The sequence below is a fragment of the Meles meles genome, chromosome 15 (assembly GCF_922984935.1).
Source record: "Meles meles chromosome 15, mMelMel3.1 paternal haplotype, whole genome shotgun sequence".
In the NCBI taxonomy this organism is placed as follows: Eukaryota; Metazoa; Chordata; class Mammalia; order Carnivora; family Mustelidae; genus Meles; species Meles meles.
This window is the reverse complement of record NC_060080.1, coordinates 26,713,456-26,735,792: the sequence shown is the minus strand read 5'-3', so window position 1 is coordinate 26,735,792 and position 22,337 is coordinate 26,713,456. Positions and strand designations below refer to the sequence as shown.

The window sequence follows — 22,337 nt, the reverse complement described above, 5'->3', positions numbered from 1 at the left end:
AGGGCAAGCACACCAGGGCCTCAAGCAGGACAAGCTACAGCAACAGCCTTGCTCGAGGGGGTCTGTGATTTGAGCATGAAGGAAAACAGGTGTGCTACCATCACCAATAACCCACCATGCATTCTGCAGGAGAATGTGAAAAAGCAGTGCTTTAACAAAGACTCACTATGGACATGACATGAATTAGGGCTGAGGCTGCTTTCCAAAAACCCAAACCACAGTATTCATTTCTCATCAGCTGCTATTCACTGTGCTTCGACTTTAAGACAATTGGTGCAAATCATTTGGGAAGTCACTTAGACTTTAAAAGGAAGCATATGAATACAGAACTGCGGTATCCACTTGGATGCCCCACACTTACAAACTACTCAGACCTTTAGTGAGCCTATTTATGCTAATTCACTACCAGAAAAATAGACTTAGTCTGTTTAATGTAAAGTCACAGAAAACATACAGTAACTTGAAAGGCTAAAAACATGGGTAACTAACATGACTGCTTAAACTTCAGTGACTGCCAGTAATGGAAAAAATGAATTATGAAACATATACAACGTAATTCATCATTGACAGGATAGGAAGATGCTTATTTGTTAAAAATATATAGTTGGTTACAAACACAGAATATAATCTAAATTCCAACATACACAGAAAAGACAGGAAAGAAAGAAATCTCCATGTTATGATTATGGGAATTAGTATTTTCTGCTCTTTATTTTTCTTCATTTTTCAAAATTCCCACAATGAGCATGTATAATTACTTTTATAATCAAAAGTCTTCCTTAAACAAAAATCATTTCTATGCCACAAAAATTTGAAGGTAAAAGGTCACCTTCTCCAGGTTAAAATCCTAGACGCTCAGGTAAGCGTTCACTTCTCTGTTTACAGGAATTCCTTACAAGAATAGTGTGAAAATCGCATCTCCAACCATCCATCCCATATTGTAGATGCACACCTTCTCTGAAAATTATTGGTATTTACTTTTCTCGATTTTCTCTATAATTACTGATCTTCCTTTACAGTTTTCTGGCATTTTCTTAAAACAGAAAAGATATATTGATCAGATTTTTTTTAAAAAAAGATCAGAAGATGAATTAATGTAGTTGGGACAAGGATTCAGAGCAAGTCCAAAGTCTATAATAATCTGGGGTTTTCATGCAGTGCTGGGGCAGGACTCGCTGCCCCAATGCCCACACATACCAAGTTGTTGATTACCAAATATCTGTCACTTTCCAAGTGTAGCTTTAGAATGGAAGTTTTGCACGTGTGAACAAAAATTTTCAAAACTATGTGATGTTTAAATCAAATATAATACATCCTTACATCATAGTCTGCCAACATATTTAAACTGTTTCTTTTTACATCAGCTCTAAAATAGGGGAAATACTGAAGAAATGTACTGCTTAGTCTTTGGAAATAAAGCAAAAATAATGGCATTTTCTTCCATTCTAGTATCTTCAGTAGAAGCCATGAGGATAAATATTTATGAGGCATGTTTGAGGATCTTCAGCTCATTACCTCACAGATAAAGTTTATAGAGATACAGCTTAAAAAGGCTGATCCCAGTTGGCAGGATACTAACGTATGTAAGACAATGTTACTCTGACACCGCTAGAGGGTACTAACAGATACATCAAAGGAGTGGAGGGACAGTTACTAAAATGTACTTGATTTCTACCCTGTTGGTCCCATTTTTTTAATATAAGTGATTAATTAATGTAACTTTCATCAGTGTGGCCTCAGAGCTCCCTTCCATCCATCTGAGGCAGGATTCCACCCTTGTAAGTAGAAAAAAGAGATGTGACACCATCAAAACACCTCAGAATTTTTAAAACAAGTCTCCTAACCACCTCTGCCTGTGCCTTCCCTTCCTTTTCTATTAGATTTTTCATTCTCCAGTATGTATTATGACACAGAAAGGCGAGTCCTGAAGGTACTGTCTGGAGGAAGATTTGGAAAAATTCTCTCATTTTTTTTTTAAAGGAAAAAGACATTATGTTTTTTAATTTTCTAAGAGGTCACTCCTACATAGGGATGTGAACCTGTTCCCATATAATGAATCAGCTTATGTTAAAATGTACAATTCTTTGAGCAGACTGTGAGGACATAAGCACAAGAATTACTGCAAAACCTCACACAGGAGGCACTAATTATTGGTCTCCAGGGTACTCTAGTTAATGAAAAGGTCTAGACTTCTTTTTTTTTTTTTTTTAAAGATTTTATTTTATTTATTTGACAGAGAGAGATCACAAGTAGGCAGAGAAGTAGGCAGAGAGAGAGGAGGAAGCAGGCTCCCTGCGGAGCAGAGAGCCCGACGCGGGGCTCGATCCCAGGACCCTGAGATCATGACCTGAGCCGAAGGCAGCGGCCTAATCCACTGAGCCACCCAGGCGCCCCAGGTCTAGACTTCTTTAGCATGTTTCGTTTCTCAAAGAGACCATCAAGAAGCTCTTTCCACTGGATTCATCCCTAACGCTCATCACATGTCCCCTGGTCCTCAGGACCACCTGAACGTTTCCTACTCTCTGTGCCCCTGAGATAACTTTACCTTCACCTGGTCAAGGCCCATATTCTGTTTCTTTCACTTAGAGTTCCGTTTAGAACCTGGAAAAAGAGCCATGACCAAAAGCCAATGGAACACCAAATACTCTATTTATCCCAGCAATAAGGCCAACAGTGGATTTAAGAGTTTGATATCTTCAAATGTAGTGATCCGAAGGGGCACGTGCATCTGAATGTTTGTAGCAGCAATGTCCACAATAGCCAAACTATGGAAGGAGCCTAGATGTCCATCAACAGATGAATGGATAAAGAAGATGTAGTATATATCTACAATGGAATACTATGCAGCCATCAAAAAATGAAACCTTGCCTATTGTAATGACATGGATGGAACTAGAGGGTATTACGCTAAGCAAAATAAATCACTCAGAGGAAGACAATTATCATATGATCTCTCTGATATGAGGAATTTGAGAGGCAGGGCAGGGGGTTGTAGGGGGAAGGGCAGGGAAAATGAAACAAGATGGGCCCGGGGAGGGAGACAAACTATAAGAGACTCTTAATCTCAGGAAACAAACTGAGGTTTGCTGGGGGGGTCGAGGGAGGAGGGGTAGGGAGGTTGGGTTATGGACATTGGGGAGGGTATGTGCTGTGGTGAGTGCTGTGAAATATGTAAGACTGATGATTCACAGACCTGTACCTCTGAAACAAATAATATATTGTATGTTAATGAAAAAAAAGAATTTGGTATATTTATTATTTTTTCCAAAATGAAAAAGAAAGCTTTTTCGCAAAATATGAGAATGAGTATGCTAACCTTCACTTTTTTCCTCATCAGATGATTACTCAAAGTAAGTAAGTAAGTAAATAAATAAATAAATAAAGCCTGGAAATATTAAAGCACGGTGATTTTAAATGAAAAAAGGAGTTCATTTTCCATCAGCATACATAGTTTTCTGAAGCCATAATGACCGAAAATACGCTTTAGGGACAAACATTTTTTAAAGGGGTCAATTCTGAACTTTGGAAAAGCTCTGATGAGCAGATAGCTTTTATAATGTTGGGCCATGATCATTACAAAGGTTTCCACAAAGTAGTCATGGAAGTCAAAGAATAATTTTTGGCTGTTACGCGAGGGCCATGGAGGAAGTTTGGGAAGAGGAGGAAGAAGGCGTCAAATGTTAATTCATGGAAAGGTTTACAAAAATGCTCTGGCTTCCTAGCTGCCCCACAATGAGCATAAATTGTCCCACAACAATTGAAACAGATGTTTCCACTTCGCAAATATTTGCCAGAGGTTTGATTTTCCAACCTATCCTTGAGCTATTAACACACTATGCTAAATCAAGAATTTATATGTTGAAATGTATTTGGAAACAGTATGCCAATAATGTCACAAGCCACCAAATCAGCTGTTACGAGTGGAAAATATCACACTTATGTCCTGCAAATATGTGGCTCACTTTATAATTACTGCATGTCAAAGTATGTTTGAAGGAATCTGAAAACGCTCCTTCCAATCTCACCACCATAAAGATATCATCATTAAGCAATGCGGAGCTGATTTTGTTTATTTTAGATTCTTATGTATTATTCTATTCCTTTCTTCAACTTGTGAGACAAACTAATAGTGACAAGTAAGATTTACTTCCTCTGTGTTTTAGGGGGAAAAAAAAACCATTGTGTAACAATCGGGACAGAATGTATCAGTCTGCTCCCTCAATCTATATGTTTGGCTCTCCTATCAAACCAATGGGAACGTCTATAGTTTTATTTAAATTAAATTTGATACAAAACAATCTTCTTGCTCTGGTCTAGATTGCTGATTATTGTATAGCTCTAACGTTGCAGACCATTTTAATTCAAAGACTGTAATATTCTCCCCATGGATTGTTTCAGAAAGATTCCTCTATTATAGGATGTAGGAACACCTACAAATGCTGCATAAAATTTCAACGTCACTCTTTTCCTGGAAGGAAACAGTCGTACTTCAAACATGTGATAGCAGATGTTGGCCCTGTATCTTTGCCAAACTCAAATTAAGCTGTCTTCTAACAACTTTATAGAGCACAGCCACTTCTTTGGGAAAAAGCTCTGTAGTTCAGTTGAAGCTAAGCACCCTCAATTTGTTTTTCCTCACACAGCTGCATTTACATGGCAAAACTGCATTTATCCAGTCAACCTTATTCAACCTCTACGAAGCTTGCTTGCAAAAAGTCCACCCATTGAAGACTGCCATTGTTAAAAAGGCACAAAACTAAACTTGTACACTGGAAAACAGAAATATAGGTATACAGTATTCAGACCTAGTACATTGCATTGTCGCACTGTAATTTTCCTTTCTAATAATGTGAGGTCAACAGTGCAAAGATCTTTGCTGTCCAAGATCTTTGCTGTATCATATCTTGGTGTATGTTTCAGTGCATAGCAGATTCTCTTACAGATGTGCTTAATAAAGCAAGCAGACCCATAAATGACTTCAGTATAGAGAACTGTTTTAGCCTTGGCCATTAAAAAACAACAATAACAACACTATCATTTCATTACATCGCTCTAGAAGTACTAAGAAGATCTGATATTTCTCTGTCACTTAACTCAGTATTAAGAGTAAAATCAAAGAGCGGTTGCCATGCATTAACTGGGGAAGGCTACAGCTCGGGCTACAGGTGCCCCGAGCTGGGTAAAACACAGTGTGGTCCATGATGTGACTCTATGCTCCTTTGTCAAGTGCACTTCATCTTGAAACACACAGGTGCTTTCTAAAAACCCTTTCTAGAGGTGCCTGGGTGGCTCAGTTGGTTGAGGATCCAACTCTTGATTTCAGCTCAGGGCCAACATCAAGGGTCCTGAGATCAAGCCCAGTGATGGGCTCCACGCTGGGCTTGGAGCCAGCTTGGGATTCTCTCTCTCTCTCTCCCTTCCCACCCCTCCATGTCCCGCTTGCATGTGCACTCTCTTTCTTTCTCAAAAACAACAACAAAAAAAAAAACGAAACAAAACGCTTTCCAGTCTGATGTCCCAATTCAAATATCTAAGAGAACTTACAACCACATTTTTGAGAAAACAGTTGAAAGGTTTTTTAACATATAAAAATTACATATTTTTATATGATTTATTATATATATGTCACTTATGTAATTGTACTGTTTTTTCACATAAAACCTACACATACTTAAGGTACACAACTTGATGTTTTGATATGCCCATGCATTGTGAAATGACCACTGTAATTCACCTAAGTAACACACTGAGCACATTTTTGTTTGAAAAATTATGCATATCGTGTTTCTGAGGAAGGAATATTTTAAGAAAGGCTGCAGATTCCTCTACTGATTTCTCTTGTTATATACGGCCAACCTCATCCTGTAAGTCGGCATGATACGTTTCTAATCTATTTCTGACTATAAAATATTTGTCCACTATACAGTATATGGAAAATAGAAAATATTCTACAATACCCCCACATCTCTTGGATCCTACTATAAAAAACAATTACTGTTAATATCTGGCATATTTTCACCCATGGATTTTCTCAATGTATAAGGTTTTTATTTATTTATTTATTTATTTATTTATTTTTAAAGATTTTATTTATTTATTTGACAGAGATCACAAGTAGGCAGAGAGGCAGGCAGAGAGAGAGGGGGAAGCAGGCTCCCTGCTGAGCAGAAAGCCCAATGGGAGTTTTAACCCACTGAGCCACCCAGGTGCCCCTGTTTGTTTTGTTTTGTTTTTAATATAACTGGTATAGTGTTCTCCATTCCTTCATTTTCATATACTTCATCTTGTGTTTAACAGCATTTTGTGACCATTTTCTGCTAGATTTCAATAAAAATTCTTCAAAAATAGTGTATTTCATGGCAGCATCATGTTCCAATGCCTAGATGTAACATAATTATCTATTTCCCTATAGTTAAATATTTAGATTGTTCCTACTTTTTCTCTATTACGCCTGGTGCTGTGGTAAGTATCCATTTATATAAATCATTATCTCAGTCTTCAGGGACATTATTTCCTCACACTAGATATTTTAATATAGGATTACTGGGTCAAAAGTTCTGAATATTTTGGGGGCACCTGGGTGGCGCAGTCAGTTAAGCGTCTGCCTTTGGCTCAGGTCATGATCTCAGGGTCCTGGGATGGAGTCCCAAATCCTCGGGGGAGGGGGGGGTGGTCCCTGCTCAGCAGGGAGTCTTCTTCTCCCTCCCCCTGCTCATGTATGTGTTCTCTCCATCTCTTTCTCTCTCTCTCCCTCTCAAATAAATTCTTTTTTTTTTAAAGTTCTGAATATTTAAAAAAAAATTTTTTTTAAAGATTTTATTTTTATTTATTTGAGGGAGAGAGAGAGAGAGTTAGCGTGCACAAGCAGGAGCAGGGGCAAACGGAGAGAGATAAGCAAGCTCCCCGTTTAGCAGGGAGCCCGATTTGGGGCTCGATTCCAGGACTCGGAGATCATGACCTGGGGCAAAGGCAGTTGCTTAACCCACTGAGCCACCCAGGCGCCCTATTTTTAAAATCCTTGGTACGTTATGCCAGTTTGAGCTTTTTAGAAGTGGTGAACCAGTTTACATTCCTTTCAGCAATGTGTCTGACCTCAATTTTACTCCAGTAAAAATTAAATGCTAATTTGATGATAATTATTTTGATCTGCATTTCTTTGATTACTGGTTGACATTTCCTATTATATGTTTTTTTCTATAAATTACTTGATTTCATTATCTTCCCATTTTTCTATTAGTATTTTTATTGCTGATTTATAAGAGCTCACTATACATTAAGGATACCAACTTTTATGCTGCTGGTTTGTTTCATATTATGATAAATGTTTATAATGTGTCACTAATGATTAAAATTATTATAAGGAATTTTGAAAATATATAAAAATAAATTGAAGAACAAAGATTATCTGTGATCCTATGAATTGGTGACGGTTGAACACTTTGATGTACTTTTTAATTTATTTATGTATTTTTTGGTGTTTTACTTGTTTACTTATTTTAAGATTTTATATATTTTTTTGACAGAGAGTGAGTGTGCGTGCAAGCAAGGGGAGGGACAGAGGGAGAGGGAGAATGCGGGGCTCGATCCTAGGGTCCCGAGATCATGATCTGTGCCAAAGGCAGACACTTAACCCACTGAACCCCCCAGGCGCCCCTTTGATGTGTTCTCTTCTTCTGTGTTTGTAAACATTTAAAAAATAAAATTGGAATCATACTGTGTTCTGTATTGCTCGTTTTGCCAGAAGCATCTCCTCATGACATTAAATAGCCTTTTACAGCATTAAAGCTATGTGCTATTTCACTGTATATGTACTATAATTAATTTAAATGTTTCTCCTTTTTCACAGTATTTAGATGATTTCCAAAGATTTGCTATCGTGACAAAACCTGCCCTGAGCAATCGCATACCTTTGATACAATTTTGATACTACATTTGACAGGAGACTCACCCCCACGTCTCAAGCACAGGCTGCAGCACGTACCACCACACCCACCTGTGACTTGAGTAGGTGCAATCACTTGGCTGGCACTTGATGTAGAAGCTTCGGGAGCTACTTCCACAGGCACGGGAGGTGATGTTTTTTCAATCACTACTATATGAGAAAGGAGGGGATGAAAAAAATGAAATCCTGTCAGGTGCTTGGGAGGTCCCATTCCAAAATGCAAACGTAATTTAAGTCTACTAACATATCACAGTCCTGCTTGGATACAAAGGACTCTTATAGATCCCGAAAGCCCCTGGTATTCATCTATAGCCCCAGTTTCAATATTCAGCAAGAATATATGAGAACAATTCAGAAGCCAAGGAAAAAATGAGCCTTCATCAAATGATGACCCTCAAAAGTGTTCTAATAATATACACCTACTCCTGGACACTGAAAACCAAAAGAAACTTACTTTCCTTCTACCATTCTAAAACGTACAAGACCACCCTACCCTAACATTACGAGTATATTAATATTCTGAAGTATATCTTTCATACGGCACTTCACTTATGAATTCTAAGGATTTACCACACTTTAAAATCAAAGATGGAAGAATCCTTATCTTGCTCTTTTATTCATCGGTAATACTCTTACAAACAGCACAGATCAACAGAGGTTACCTGGAAACTGTGGGTGCAGGTGAATAGTTGAGATGCCTGGAGAGAGCTGGGGTTGACCAGGCTCAAGTTTGGTTTTCTCTTGATCCAATGAAGGTATTTCCTGGGTGGTTGTATTAAAAAGAAAAAGAGAGAGAGAGAGCAAGAACTGAAAGTAGGAATTATCTTTGGTTTCCACACATTACTATCTTTACTTGCTTCTACTCTTAGAAAGCCAACAAGTATCACAAGACACTGGACAATGACCTGTGCAGTTGTGTGGGGGAAAAATCCATATAGGAAGTGTTGCTGAGCCACGACTAAAGCAAGTCTTTGATTCCCCCAGCAGTGCTGACGCATGTACACATCCCCACCCGTGGCCTGGGGGGTCCAAAGCAAAAGGTCCCTTTAGACACTGTAAACAACTGCATTGGCTCGGGGGCCCACAGCTGGTCTCAAAGAAGGCAAAACAAACCCCAACAGAGAACTAAGCTGCCCTCTCATGGACATGGTGCCCTGCCCTAGCAAGATGACCAGCCACACTTTGCAGAGTAAAATAATGGGAACAGCACGTGTCAACCAAGAACACACAATACATTAAAATAGTTTAAGCCAGGCAGTCAGGAAGGCCTTTCTGAACCTCCCATCCAGAAACTGTGCACCTCCAGCTCTCAGCATAGTGGTAGTCAAGCAGAGCAACACATACACAGGGACCTGGAGAAGCACCCGGGGCTTCCTCATGCATCCAGTGGCCCCCTCCCGTCCCCTGGACCAGAGGTGAAAACACAGACTGGCAGCACCTGTGACTCAGCTTCCAGTCGGAGCTGCTTGGGGCTCCAGCAGACTGGACCAGCAGACCAGCAGAGACAGCAGCTGGGGCCAGCATGCCCAGGCCCCACGTCCTTAGAAGCGTTCATCGGGTTACTTGGTCACGGCTACCCTGCACACCGCTGCTATCTCCCCCAAAGCTCACTCCCTAGGTCTGTTTCCCTTTTCATTGCCATCCTAATTTCAATGATCTGCTCTTTTGCTTTTTATAAAATAGATATCCTGCCTGAGTAGCTCATCAAAGACCCAATTTCGTAGGCGTGAGTATTTAGAGTGACTCCATTTAGATCTTCCACGAGTACCTCCAATCCATCCCCGCCAAAGCCCTGCAGGCTCTCATTCCACGGTCTGCGTGTCTGTCAGTGCCACAGGCATCAAACCAGGTTTCAAGTCACGCTATGGCCCCTGCTCTTCTATTCTTCGTTCCAAGCCCTGCCTGGCTGCACTGTTCTTTATGCTTGTTGACCTTTTCATACCCACAGCCCCCACTGCCCTGGTCTGGACTCTCTGTCTCATCCTGTTTATTATGATCATCTCACTGGTCTCTTAAGCTCCCTCATCTCCCTATCTCAGTTAATCCTGCTGTGATTCACCTTCTATAAAGACTGAACACCCCGCTGCCTTCGGCTCAGGTCATGATCTCAGGGTCCTGGGATTGAGTCCCGCATTGGGCTCTCTGCTCAGTGGGGAGCCTGCTTCCTTCTCTCTCTCTGTCTGCCTCTCTGTCTACTTGTGATCTCTCTCTGTCAAATAAATAAATAAAATCTTAAAAAAAAAAAAAAAGACTGAGCACCTATTCCTTTCCCCTACATTTTTCCATCTTAAGAATACAGACTAATCTTCCATTACCTATTCAAGGGAACCTCAATCAGTCACAATTGCAACCCAATACCTGCAGCCCATGGTCAATGCCCGCAAGGAACAGACCACCATCAGGTGTATATGTACTCCTGAAACTTACAGAGAGCCTCTCCCCCATCAGCACGGGGCAGTAGACTTCCTAATCAATGCTACTTCTCCACTGGACAAGTAGAGTCGAGAGAGAGGAGCACAGTATCCCACCCTGATTACAACTGCAGTTGGATTTCAAGCCTTCCTCAGCAGCCCCAAGTTCTCCTTCTAACCAAGCCTCCCCTGTTCCCCTAACTGACGTCTTGCTATCTCCTCCACTGCACCTATGCACATATAATTTCCCACCCCCCGGCTACCCGGCTTTCTCTTCATCCATCCTTAATATCATGAGACCTCCGTGACGAGTCAAGACCGCAAAGACTATGACAGCATTTTCCCCACTGTCTCATCTCCAAAAAATTTACAATGTAAGTATACAAGGAAAAGTTCAGGCCCTCTTTCTGAATTTAACGAGAGTTACCATAAACTCCATCCTCAACAGTAAAGAAAATAGGTTATCAGGGAGCTGGCTGGTCTGCTCATGCCCTGAATGATTCCTTCCACATATCAACCAAGACTGAATCCAAAATCGACAAAATTGCAAACCACTACACACCACTGACCTTTAGAAATACAATCCAGGAGCTGTAAGTGTGCATATAAAACACGCACATCTGTTCTACTTCTTTAGGTGTCAATATAACAACATTCTTCTTTGTTGGCTGCTGTCACTCTAAAATCCTACTTCTTTGTTGTTCTGGATTCTTTCAGCACTTAGGGTAGAACCCTGAAGTTATTCTATCCCATATGCATAAGCTAAAAATTTTAAAAACTTTTATAATAATTTATAGATGTTCGTGCCATCTGAATTCTAACACGTGTGTGTGAAGATTTAGTAATGATCTAATTTTCATGTTATTAAAGAATCAAAGCAAGACTCAGACGGGGAACAATATTACATAAACAGGACTTAGATCGAGCAAATTTGTATATTTCCTATGAATAAATCTCACAATTCATGGTCCCATTTTTATGCCAAAAAAACCCAAAAGGCTGACTTAATATTTCTCTAAAATTTCTAAGAACCAATATTCTAGTATTGGATTGTAACTTCCAAGGGTAAGTAAGCTCTGTTCTTCTTTTAATGTAACCAAATACCATGCATGGTAAATTTTAGTTGACTTAAGAAGTACTTCACTCAGTATATGAGAATACGTGGAATATATATACATTTACATATATCTCCACTCTTATATATATAAGAATTCACAATTGTATATAATCTTTCTTTCTATCCACAGTCCAGGCCATGAACTGACCTGAATTCTGTTTAAGCCTCTGATTCCATCAGTCCCACTTTTTCTCTCACTACAGTTTAAGTTCCATGAGAACAAGGAGTTTTGTCTGATTTGTTCTCGATTGTTATCCTAATACTCAGCATAGTGCCAGTTACATAATAAATGCTCAATAAATATTTCTTGAATGAATGCTATATTTCCTCACACCAAATAATGAATATTAGGCATGTTATTGGATTTAGGTCTAAAAAAAAAAAAAGACTTGCAAATAATGAATGGATTACCTTCTCAGGGGGTGCAGTTGCCACTAGAACCAGAAAAGAAAGAAGGACATTAGCACAATCTAAGTCAATACACCACATAACGGTTAAATTTTAAAAAGCAATAAAAGTCAATTGTCACTCCAAAAGGATTAAGAATCAAGCAAAATAAAATGCAGAATTATGGTCATCTACCATTTTGGAGAATTTTACACACGACCAACAGACAAACACTCCATGCTATATCATTCCTTAACTACCAAAGTTCAGGTAGATGTGATGAAAGTCCTTCCAACTCTCTCATTGACTGAAAAGGTTAAAGGAAACAATACTTTCTGGTTCATAATTTTAGGTCTAATCTCAAATTTATGGAACTTCCCACATCAAAAAACATTTTCATTAATTGGCCATGTACTCATCCTTAACATAATATATGATACTGGATGTTAATGTTAAAAAAGAAATCCACTTATTTCAATAAGAGATCCAAGACTGGGTATTGTACTCCTAATCTTTATTGAAGCCCTGTGAGCATCATCAGTAAGATAAGCTAACTAAATTAGAGGGAGAGAAATCACAAGCCAATAAAATCTAATTAGAGATTAGCATCAGCATACTGAACAGATTACATATTACATAATCATAACATTATTGTGAAGCAGTGGGAGTGGTTATGCTTTTGGATTTAGAAAGACTTGCTTCTCCTTAATCAGTCTTTAGTATTAGTCCTCCAGCTTATGATTAACAACTAGTGGGGTTTTTCTCATTAGTCATCATCTCCATGAGCATTAGTGTACAGTGTTGGTAGATCCTAACTTCCAAAAGCAATGAGGGAACCAGATGGCTTATCACTGCTGCTATATTCTTGTGGTTGGAAAAAACCAACGAATGGTCTGTCCTGCCTAACCCACCAAGGAAGTCCTGAGGCAGAAGCTGGACCAGAGCCCATTTCCTCCTGCCTGTGCAGAGTCTGAGCCATTGCAAACATCTGCAAACATACCCCAAGTGTAGAGAAGCAAACCAGTCAATACTGTCAATTCTAGGTGAGGGCCTCCCTCCTCTACTCCCTACTCCCTCCCTAACAAGAAGGGCCACAAGTGGAAGAGTGAAATAGAACAGGCTAGAACACAGACAAATTCAGAGATCTGAAAAAAGACCTCTCTAGAAGGCAGTTTGGCCAAGCCCTTGATTCTCTACTAAACTAGATACCTTCCCTCCTCACAAAATCCATACATGGGCACCCTACATTCTGACTCACTAAACTGTGAGAAGCCAACAGGAGCGTCATTAAAGAAAATACATATTCTGTATAAATCTAAAATGTTTGCTCCTTCTATCTGGGATAAACATTCTTATGATAATAAAGATATTCAAGGGACTGAATATGCTGGCTTATATAAAGAGACACAGTCAAGGTCAATTATCTCTAGACTCCTAGAATACAAAGCCGTACCCTCTTTCTTGGAAAAATGTGCTCCTCAGCCCCATTACATACTCTGCATAGGACACTTGGCAAGCCATGTACCCTCTCTAGGCTTCAGGCTTCTCAGAAAGTCAATGAAAGGACTACACAAGGCGATTTCCAAGATCCCTTTAGGGACTCTCCATCAATGCTTTAACTTCTTTAAGTCTGTGGATTCCACTTAGTGAAGTACGTAACTATTTATTAAATGGCCCTTTAGACAAAGAAATGAACTAGGGTTATTCCCTAAAGGATGTAAATTACCCTTCAGGAATAAACACCAAGACAAAGTAGCCCCCAGCATGCCCTGAGATCACCACAGAATATCGTTACTTGCTCTAAACATATTACTCTACAGAGGTGGTTCTCAATCAGAGGCCATTTACCCCACAGGGGACATTTGGCAGGGCTGGACACCCTTCTGGTTGTAACACCTGGATGGGGAAGGACGCTACTGGAATCTATAAGTTCGAGCCCAAGGAGGTTGATGAAATCCTACCACGCACAAAGAAGCCCCTCACTAAGAAGCATCAATAGTGCTGAGGTTAAAAACCCTGTTCTAGAAGGGTATTAACAGGGAAACCAAAGACACACAAGACGAAGGGCTGGGTCCTCGATCTACTTCCACTCTCACCTTCTGGCTCTGCCACGCCTGGCCCGTGTTCCCGGGAGAAGGTCAGGGCCTCCACTGGCTCTTCCTTGGCTGGGAGAGGTGGAGGATGAGTACTTTTAGCAACAGGTTGAGTGTTCTTTGGCTTGACAAATACAGGTCCTTTACCTACATGGTGATGGATTGGCCTGCGTCTATGAACGCCAGAAACCGTATAACCCATTCCACCAGGACAGATTTCCTTAAAAGCAGCTAGATTTGGGATGGGAAAATATTCCTTTTAAAAATCTAAAAGTGCAAAACTTATACAGAGGAAAATATCATGATGAGTATTTCTTAATAAATCATCATTAATATAGTTACATTTAAAAACTTCAAAAACAGATGCATAATGCTTGAATTTCTCTTAAACTTGCATATTTACAGAAAAAAACCCCAACCCTTTCTTTTATTCAGTACTTCTCCATCTATTAATTCCTTATCAATGTTTTATATATATAGCCTACATAGCACATAAAGAGCATATATTCATATATATTATATATATCAGCAACCAATTAGGAGATACCATATATACATTTTCTATATTTAGTTTTCTCTATCATATGATATATCACATATATGGAATCTATGTAATATATTAGAAGGTTTTTACATACGGAAGATACCATATATACTATATACGTTTCATAGAGTATGTGCACAAGGTTGACAAAAACCAGGCTTTCTTCTTTTCCTCCTGCTTTGGTATAATTGCATTAGTTATTAACAAGGAACTCAGGAACATCTCTCTACACTAGATGACTAATAAGAAGGCTACAAGAGAAAAATCAATCACTGGTCAAGGAAACAAGATGCTGAAATTTTCATAATTTGTTTCTAGTTGCAGAGTCAGCCAGAATGGAGCGTATCAGCTGATACGGTGAGGTTGATGAAGAAGACTGAAAAGGGGAGTGTTTTTGAAGACAGTCTCAGGATAGTGAGAAGGAATCCAGCAAAGAACTAAAGGGATGATGGAGAAAAGTCAAGAACAACAGGACATGCCAAGTCAGAACGGAGTTATTTTCAAAAAGAGGGACGAGGAGGCAACAGCCTGATCTTGACCAGCTGGCTTAATTATCCAGAGGACAAGGAGATGTTCTGTGCCCTAGGACTGCTATCCTTGCCAGGAAAGTGGTCTTGCCTGTTAAAAAAAAAAAAAAAAAAAAAAGGCAGACTGGGCACATAGGATTTGCTAACCTCCACTGTATCATCTCCAGGAATAAGTGAAAGAGAAAGACAGGGGTGGTGAGGCAGTGTGTGGCCTGAGAAGGAAAATCCACCTAATCCCTTTGGTGTTGGTCTTGGAGGCAAGTTACCAAATGCAGACACTGAGGAGCTTTTGGTCAACTTTTTTATTTCTACTTTTCAAATTGAAAGTAAAATAAGTCACTTCTCCCTTCTACTCAACAAGAGATCCCCTATTGAGTGTTCTGGACCTAAAATTAGTTCTCAATAAAAAGGAAACTCTAAAATACTCCTTGAAGCACACTAAAACAGTGTTTTTCTAAGGGCTGCGCATTAAATGGTGGAACTTCATTCTCAAATTTAACTATGAAATGCAATTCTTACTTGAAAGACCAGATATTTCCAGAAGACAACATGTTTTCCTATCAAATATTTGCAGTATTAATGAATTAAATGTTGGGAAATCACCATATAACCAAAAATTGGGTAAGTACAAAAAGTCTGTCTTTAATGTTATTTTCCAGTTTAGTTACTGGATGTTACAGAGATGTTGCCCTGTATTATTTGTTTGTTTTTAAAGTTTTTATTGTGTTATGTTAGTCACCATAAAATACATCATTAATTGCCTTGTGTTATATTCATCGTCTTGATTTATGCATCATGTAAGAGCTACAAAGTTATTAAAATTGAACTTGAAGAGAAATGGTCTATAAATTCCAAAGGTCATTTATTTCATGGATTATTATTACTTTTAGTAGTTCAGATCCCACAGGAGGATACTAGGCCCTCGTGAAGGAGTCTAAAATTACACAGCTACCAAAATACCATCAACATTATACTCTCCTCTGCCTTACCAATTCTTTCTGACCCTAATCACCAACAAAGGTGAATCATGAGATTTACGTTGATATTTAAACCTTGTCTGCCGCTGTGTAAGCTACAGCTTTGAGACATTCAACAGTCCCGTGAGAGTTGATGTACTTCCCTAGGTGGGAAGCACCTTATCAGCCAAGCTCCTGGTGAGACTTTTTTGTGGCCACCACATGCTGTGAAACAGGGACCACTCCTCCCTTGATAATATCACGCCTGGTATTCACAGGGCATGTTTCTTTCTCTTCCTGCTTGAGAAGTTGAGGACTCCTTGGTAGGAGTCAGGCACTGAGAGAAATATAGTTACCCTTTCAGGGCATTAGGCAAATATGTACCAAACTAAAGTATAAGGTTTATAAAGTGTAAGTGGATTAAACTTCCATTAATATTCTGACTTGGAAGTTCCTCAGTGCACTGACAGGATCTGCCCCTGAGTTATTAATCTTCACAGCACAAATTCAGTCATGAAGATAATTCCCTCCATTTCCAAGTGGAGAAAGTGACTAGCACACGTTCAACCAGCGAGTGAGTGAGTCAACCTCCGCAGGGCCTCGTGGCCATGCATGGGACACGTGGCCAGTTGTTAGGACAGCACGCGGCCCAGCAAGGTCTCTGGTCTCTTCACACTTCTGAACACCAGACTCGAGAGGGAGTGTCATGTTACAGAGAAACAGGAAAATCTCTTTTCCATTGATTCAACCTTCCATGGTCATGGTTTGTACAAAACTGATAAAAATACACTGTATTATTAACACGTCAAATAAAAGTTGGAAACCAAAAAGAACACAAGCTGCCAGAATCCTCCTGGGTCCTTGTGTGGCTGGGAAGGAATAGGAGCATACAGCTGGTCATGTCTTACCTGTGCCTGGAAGGGGACATTTCTCACAGTGTGGGCCCCAGGCCTTGCCCACGCTACAACAGCAGAGCTGCTTGGTGAGGTGAACAGACAGAGGGTGCATACACTGTCTTCCGGAACTGACCAGACGGTAACAGGGCCCCTTCTCTTCAGAGATCACAGGGGTATCCGCTGAAGCAGAGAGATAAGGCCTGATGTCACCCAAGAAACAACAAAAGACTACATCGACTTTTCCTGTCATAATAAAATGAACCCTAAAGTCGGTTAGATACCATATTTCAGAACAAATTTATGTAGATTTAGGGCATCGCCTTTCCTGATTTAGAGTCCGTTTACCAAATATGTTTTAGAATCAGGGTCCCAAACCTCCCTGTCCCCATCTCGCCCCTTCTTCCATTCCAGCAAGCATTAGATCAGGTATGTGTGCATGAAGTAAACAGAAACCATTTCAACCGAAATCAGCTGCCCAACTAAGCCTAGGTACCCATTACCAAAATCACGACATCATTTATTTTCTATTATTTAGCCATAATAGGGGTAGTTCTGGGGCAGAGTTTGGTGAACAAGCAAGTGCTGTGAACATCAGGAACTCAACGTAGCTGATGCTGAAGCCAGCTCTTGCCCTTGCTAAGGACAGTGAGAACTTGCATGCCTCAGTGAAGGCCAGTCTACAGCAGATGGGAGGCAGGGAGCAGCTTCTGATCTGCCGGGCTACACAAGACAGCACATCAGGGAAGGCAACGATGTGTTCAGTCTCTTAAAAAACATGCAAAGGCACACCAGCCCATAGTCATCCAAGACCTAAGCCCTATTCCTGATGCTTCCATTCTAAGTTTAGTAGATAAGACTTCACTAAACCAACTGCTAGACACTCTACTAAGCACATAAGGCAGCTATGAGGATAAGATGCAGTCCTGCCATTGAGAAGTTCATTTTCTAATGTAAAGGTAAACCAGATCTAGGCCGAGTCCAAGTGCTGAACAGACTGAGCTTGATGGTCCCCTCTTTGTTCCTCCTCCCATCCCAACCAAAGTTATTCCCTACTGTATCACTGGCCAGATGAGGTTTTTCCAATTCGCCTTTCCCTTACCCAATTCCTCTGGTTCCTGTCGCTTCTAAAATCACCTTCCCTTCCTGCCCAGATCTTAGTTTTCAATCATTCTAAAAGGACTGACATCTTACGTAGTTCTTTAAGAAAGCTTCTGATCAAATTAAGGTACTACAACACAGTGAAAAGAGCAAAGGTTTGTAAAGCCAGGCAGATCTGAATTCTCACAGGACGTCTACCACTTGCCAGCAAGGCAACCCATGGAAGTCACTGGGACTGTGATGTTTACCTGGATCTTCCCGCTGGGCTAGGCCAAAACCAGTAGGTATTTGGTCAAACAAAGGTCTGACAGTTGCTCAGAGGGTATGTTTTACAGGAGATTAACATTTATATTGGTAGACTTTGAGTAAAACAGATAATCTCCAGAACGGGGTTGGGCCTCACCCTAATAGTGGAAAGGCCTTAAGAGGAAAAAGACGGAATTCTCCAGAATAAGAGGGAATTCTGCCAGCAGACTGCCTTCAGACAAACACTGTAACACTAACTCTGGTCTCCAGTCTACCAGCCTACCATGCAGATTCTGGACTTGCCAGCCTCTACAATCACGTGAGTCATTTCCTTTAAAACCTCTCTCTCTCTCTACACACACACACATGCACCCACACACACAGCCTCTTTTTAATGAAAGTATATATCTCCATCCTCTCAATGCGCATTTATACACATCTTGATCGCTGCTTAGCGGTAGAATTTGAACAAAGTGAAGATATTAAAAAAAACAGCTATTCTTGGTGAATGGGGTGTGGAAACAGCGGATTGAGGGGAGCAGAGGAGACCTTCCTGAAGCTTCAGAACTTATGCAGTAAGTATGTCTAATAAGGCCAGTTTTGTCTAGGGCTACTAAAAAAGTGCTCAGAGGGAAAACTCTGAGTGTTTTCCTCTCCCTTCTCCCACTTACTTTCTGGAATCTGTGTAAGACTGATGAAGACCAAAGGTCAGAAGCAAAAATAAAAGAAACTGTAAGCATGGTTATCATCCCCAGAGGGCTAAGGAGTCCCTGGAATGACTGAACATCACTCATGTAGCATGTGTGTATTTGTATATGTCTGTGTGTGCACATGTACCTATAGGTCGTAAAATTTTAGAATACATACATAGTTCTAGTAGAATCAACTTATAAGGGATTCTCTACCAAAAAAATTCCTCTTCAAATTATTTGGACTTACAGCACATATTCCCATAGAAACAATGTCAGGCCATCTCACAGGAGCCCATTTATACATGGCAGGGCTTAATTATAACACTAACTGTATTAATGTTAGCTCTAGATCCCAGGAACGAGAGCCATTCAGAGCACAGCAGAGAGTTTCCTCAAATCCATGACACTGGCTAACGGTGACATTGATTCCCTTCCACTCCCTTCTCCACTCTCCCTTCTATGTATCCATCTCACCCTCACACTCAGGCAAGTGATACTGTATCAGGCACCATCTTTGTTACATTCCAAGTGCTCCCCCATCCAAGGACTCTAAAGAAACCTCCTACCATGCCTGTTCCCAAAATTAAACCAAAACACCACATCAGCAATCCAGTGTTTTAAGGGACTTAAATGTGTGAATTTTAGAGAAATTGCTTGTTCATTAAAGTGAGTTGATGGATGTTGAGATCTTGTGTACTACACAACACACATACACACGCACACACACACAGTTTGGGGTATTTTATCATCTGGAGAATAAAGACAGAAGTCTAGTGAACCGATTCTCTCTAAACAAACCATCTATAGGCTTTTATCCTCCCATCAGATGCTTCCAAAGCATTTCAAATTGGGGTCTTTAGGGGTATTAAGAGAATCACTGGCTTACGGTCATTAAGTCAATTGTTGCTGAGTATAGGTGTGTCAGACCATGTTCTAATTAGACACGACGTACCCCAACTACATATAGGAACAAGAAACTAATTTTAAAAATGTACTCCTCCAAAGATGGAAGACAACCAAGAAGGAAGCCATTGAGAGGGTCTAGCCTACATACCCCAGTTTTACTGGTGCTCCCATGATTCAAATTTCCTTTGACCTACAACTACGTGGAGGAAAAAGTGTTCATTTATGCCACAGATTTCTAACAGGGTGTGCCTTCTTAAGTCACTATTTTAACCCCTACATTACCTATCATTCTTTTATCATCTCCAATCTCTCACATGGCAATTCTACTTATCTCTAGCACTTTCACATTCTAGTCAACATGACATGTAAATCCAGAAACAATATGCTCTGAATCATGCAGTTGAGTATCTTTAGTCACAGACTGGAAGGCCAGTCATAATGAGTAATGCATTATACACTACATTTATTATTTTAAAATATGGCATACATGATCATGTATTCTCTTGAGTCATACGGTTTTATGCTACACTAAAAGAAATCAGTACTGCCCCAAGACTTAAAAAAAGTAAGTGGAAATGGGTATGGGATGGAGTACTGACGTTCCTATGCACAGACACACTGAAACAGTGGGTTTTGTAGATTATATTTTTGCAAGATGCACTGCTAAGATTAAGGTAGAAAGATTCAGGTACTGTGTATAGATAGAAACACATTTCAAGAGTGTAAAACCTACTGGAAATGCTACATCAGTCAGCCAGGAGCCCAGTTCTTTTTTTTCTTAGCTAGAGATATAGAAATCCCCAAAAGTAATAAACATATAGCTCCATACTCTTGTCTTGAATCATCACCATAGAGCCAATGCTGATGGTGCCCACTTACAAAGCACAGCATGAAGGAAAGATGCTATGGTTCTCTTATTTGGGTTCCCCCATAGTATATCACCCAACTTAATTACAGGGCTAGACAGTAAATTCTGATCATACATTCAAAGACATCTTCCACACATGAATGATAAGTATCACTAAGCAGATATAAAGTAATCTGGCACTTAGAGGAAGGTAAAAAATACAAAAGACTGGAGAAGATGGTATATAGCTAGCCTGTTTTCAACCCCCCTGCCCTGCCCCAACACCCCCAATATCCTCATTGATCTCTTGGGTGAATTCCACGTCAGAGTTCCATCCCTTTACGCTTAAAACCCCCGTGGGAGGAGTGTTGGGAGAGAGGGAAAATGTTGATGAGGATCTGAGAGATGAACTTGCTGAAAGAAGAGCCACCAGGCACACTTTTTGGGAAACGGGCTATTCAATTCTGGGAGAACTAAAATAAAAGAAACCGTGATCCGGGAGCCAGTGCAGAGTTACGCCATCTATTCTGTCATGTGGCAAGGAAGACTAAACCACGGCTCTCCTTGGTAAATAAAGGACTCGCTCCCATCCATTCAGACTCATTTCTTCTTCCTGATTCAAGGCTCAGCTTGTGGAGTAAGAGCCAGCTTCAAACGTGGGCTTTGCCACTTAAAGGCTGTGTGGCTTCTGTAAGATTCTTACTAACCCCTCCAAGCCTCCATTCCTTTATTTCTAAAACAGAAAGAACAGCCACCTAAACCTCATGGACGTCTTGGAAGTATTTTATCTGCTAATGCATACCAAGGGCTTTGTGCCTGATGCTTATAAAATGCACAATAAAGACACTGACGTCACTGCCCTGGTTTCTGCTGTTACTGTCACGTGGGGGCAAACACTTTGCAGAGACATGTATGTCTTGCCCCCAGGCCACAATGCTGCAAGACCCCTAAGTGAGACACCTACGTGGGGATGGCCGCCGAGGAGGTAGAAAGACGAGAAGGTGCAAGACAGATTACAAAGATGAATGACTTTCTTGGAGACCAGAGTAGAGGACAGGGTCAAAAGTGGCCTAGGAGCTCCCAGCCTAACTGCCTGAAAAATGGTGTCACATGTCCAGAACCACTAAGTCAGAAGGGAAAGGAGGAAAGAAGAAAGGAGGAGGTCCAGCAGTCATTTCCCCACCAGCTGTGTCAAACAATTATCTAGAACGGTGCTGTCCAATACACTAATGCCTAGCCACATGTTACTACTTCGGTAAAATCTCAACGAAACACAACTTAAAATTCAATTCCTCAGTCGCACTGCCCACATGGGATTAACATCTGTTACATCAGACAGCACAGATCCAGAACATTCTCATCATCACAGAAAGTCCTACTGGACAGCGTTGATACAGCTCAAGAGTAAGCAAACTCCTTCCGTAAAAGGCAAAGTAATAAATAATTATTTTAGACCTTGTGAGCTCCCCAGTCCCTGCTACAACTTCCCAACTCTGCCATCGTGGCATTAAAGCAACATGAGAACAACCTGGAAATGACAGGGCACGGCTGCGTTGCAATAAAACTTTGCAAAAACAGACTGTGGAACAGATTTGGCCCATGAGCCATATCTTGCCAATCCCTGATCTGGGAACCTAAACGTAGAGGCACACAACCCAGTTTTAAATCTCAAAAG

The 22,337-nt window shown here is 40.4% G+C and overlaps 1 protein-coding gene across 6 annotated transcripts in view; it reads right to left on the bottom strand.

Annotated features, from left to right (window-relative positions):
• The window catches only part of LTBP1 (latent transforming growth factor beta binding protein 1), a 402,027-nt gene that overhangs the window by 116,483 nt on the left and 263,207 nt on the right, over positions 1 to 22,337 (bottom strand). For 4 of the 6 annotated variants that reach the window (XM_045979278.1, XM_045979276.1, XM_045979280.1 and 1 more), the window contains 5 exons: positions 16,886 to 17,053; positions 13,954 to 14,181; positions 11,882 to 11,904; positions 8,605 to 8,704; positions 7,994 to 8,092 (listed from right to left, as the gene is read on the bottom strand). In XM_045979278.1, coding sequence (XP_045835234.1) covers positions 7,994 to 8,092; positions 8,605 to 8,704; positions 11,882 to 11,904; positions 13,954 to 14,181; positions 16,886 to 17,053 — 618 coding nt within the window. The remainder of the gene's footprint in view (positions 1 to 7,993; positions 8,093 to 8,604; positions 8,705 to 11,881; positions 11,905 to 13,953; positions 14,182 to 16,885; positions 17,054 to 22,337) is intronic. The other 2 variants (XM_045979279.1, XM_045979282.1) reach the window with 1 other exon arrangement.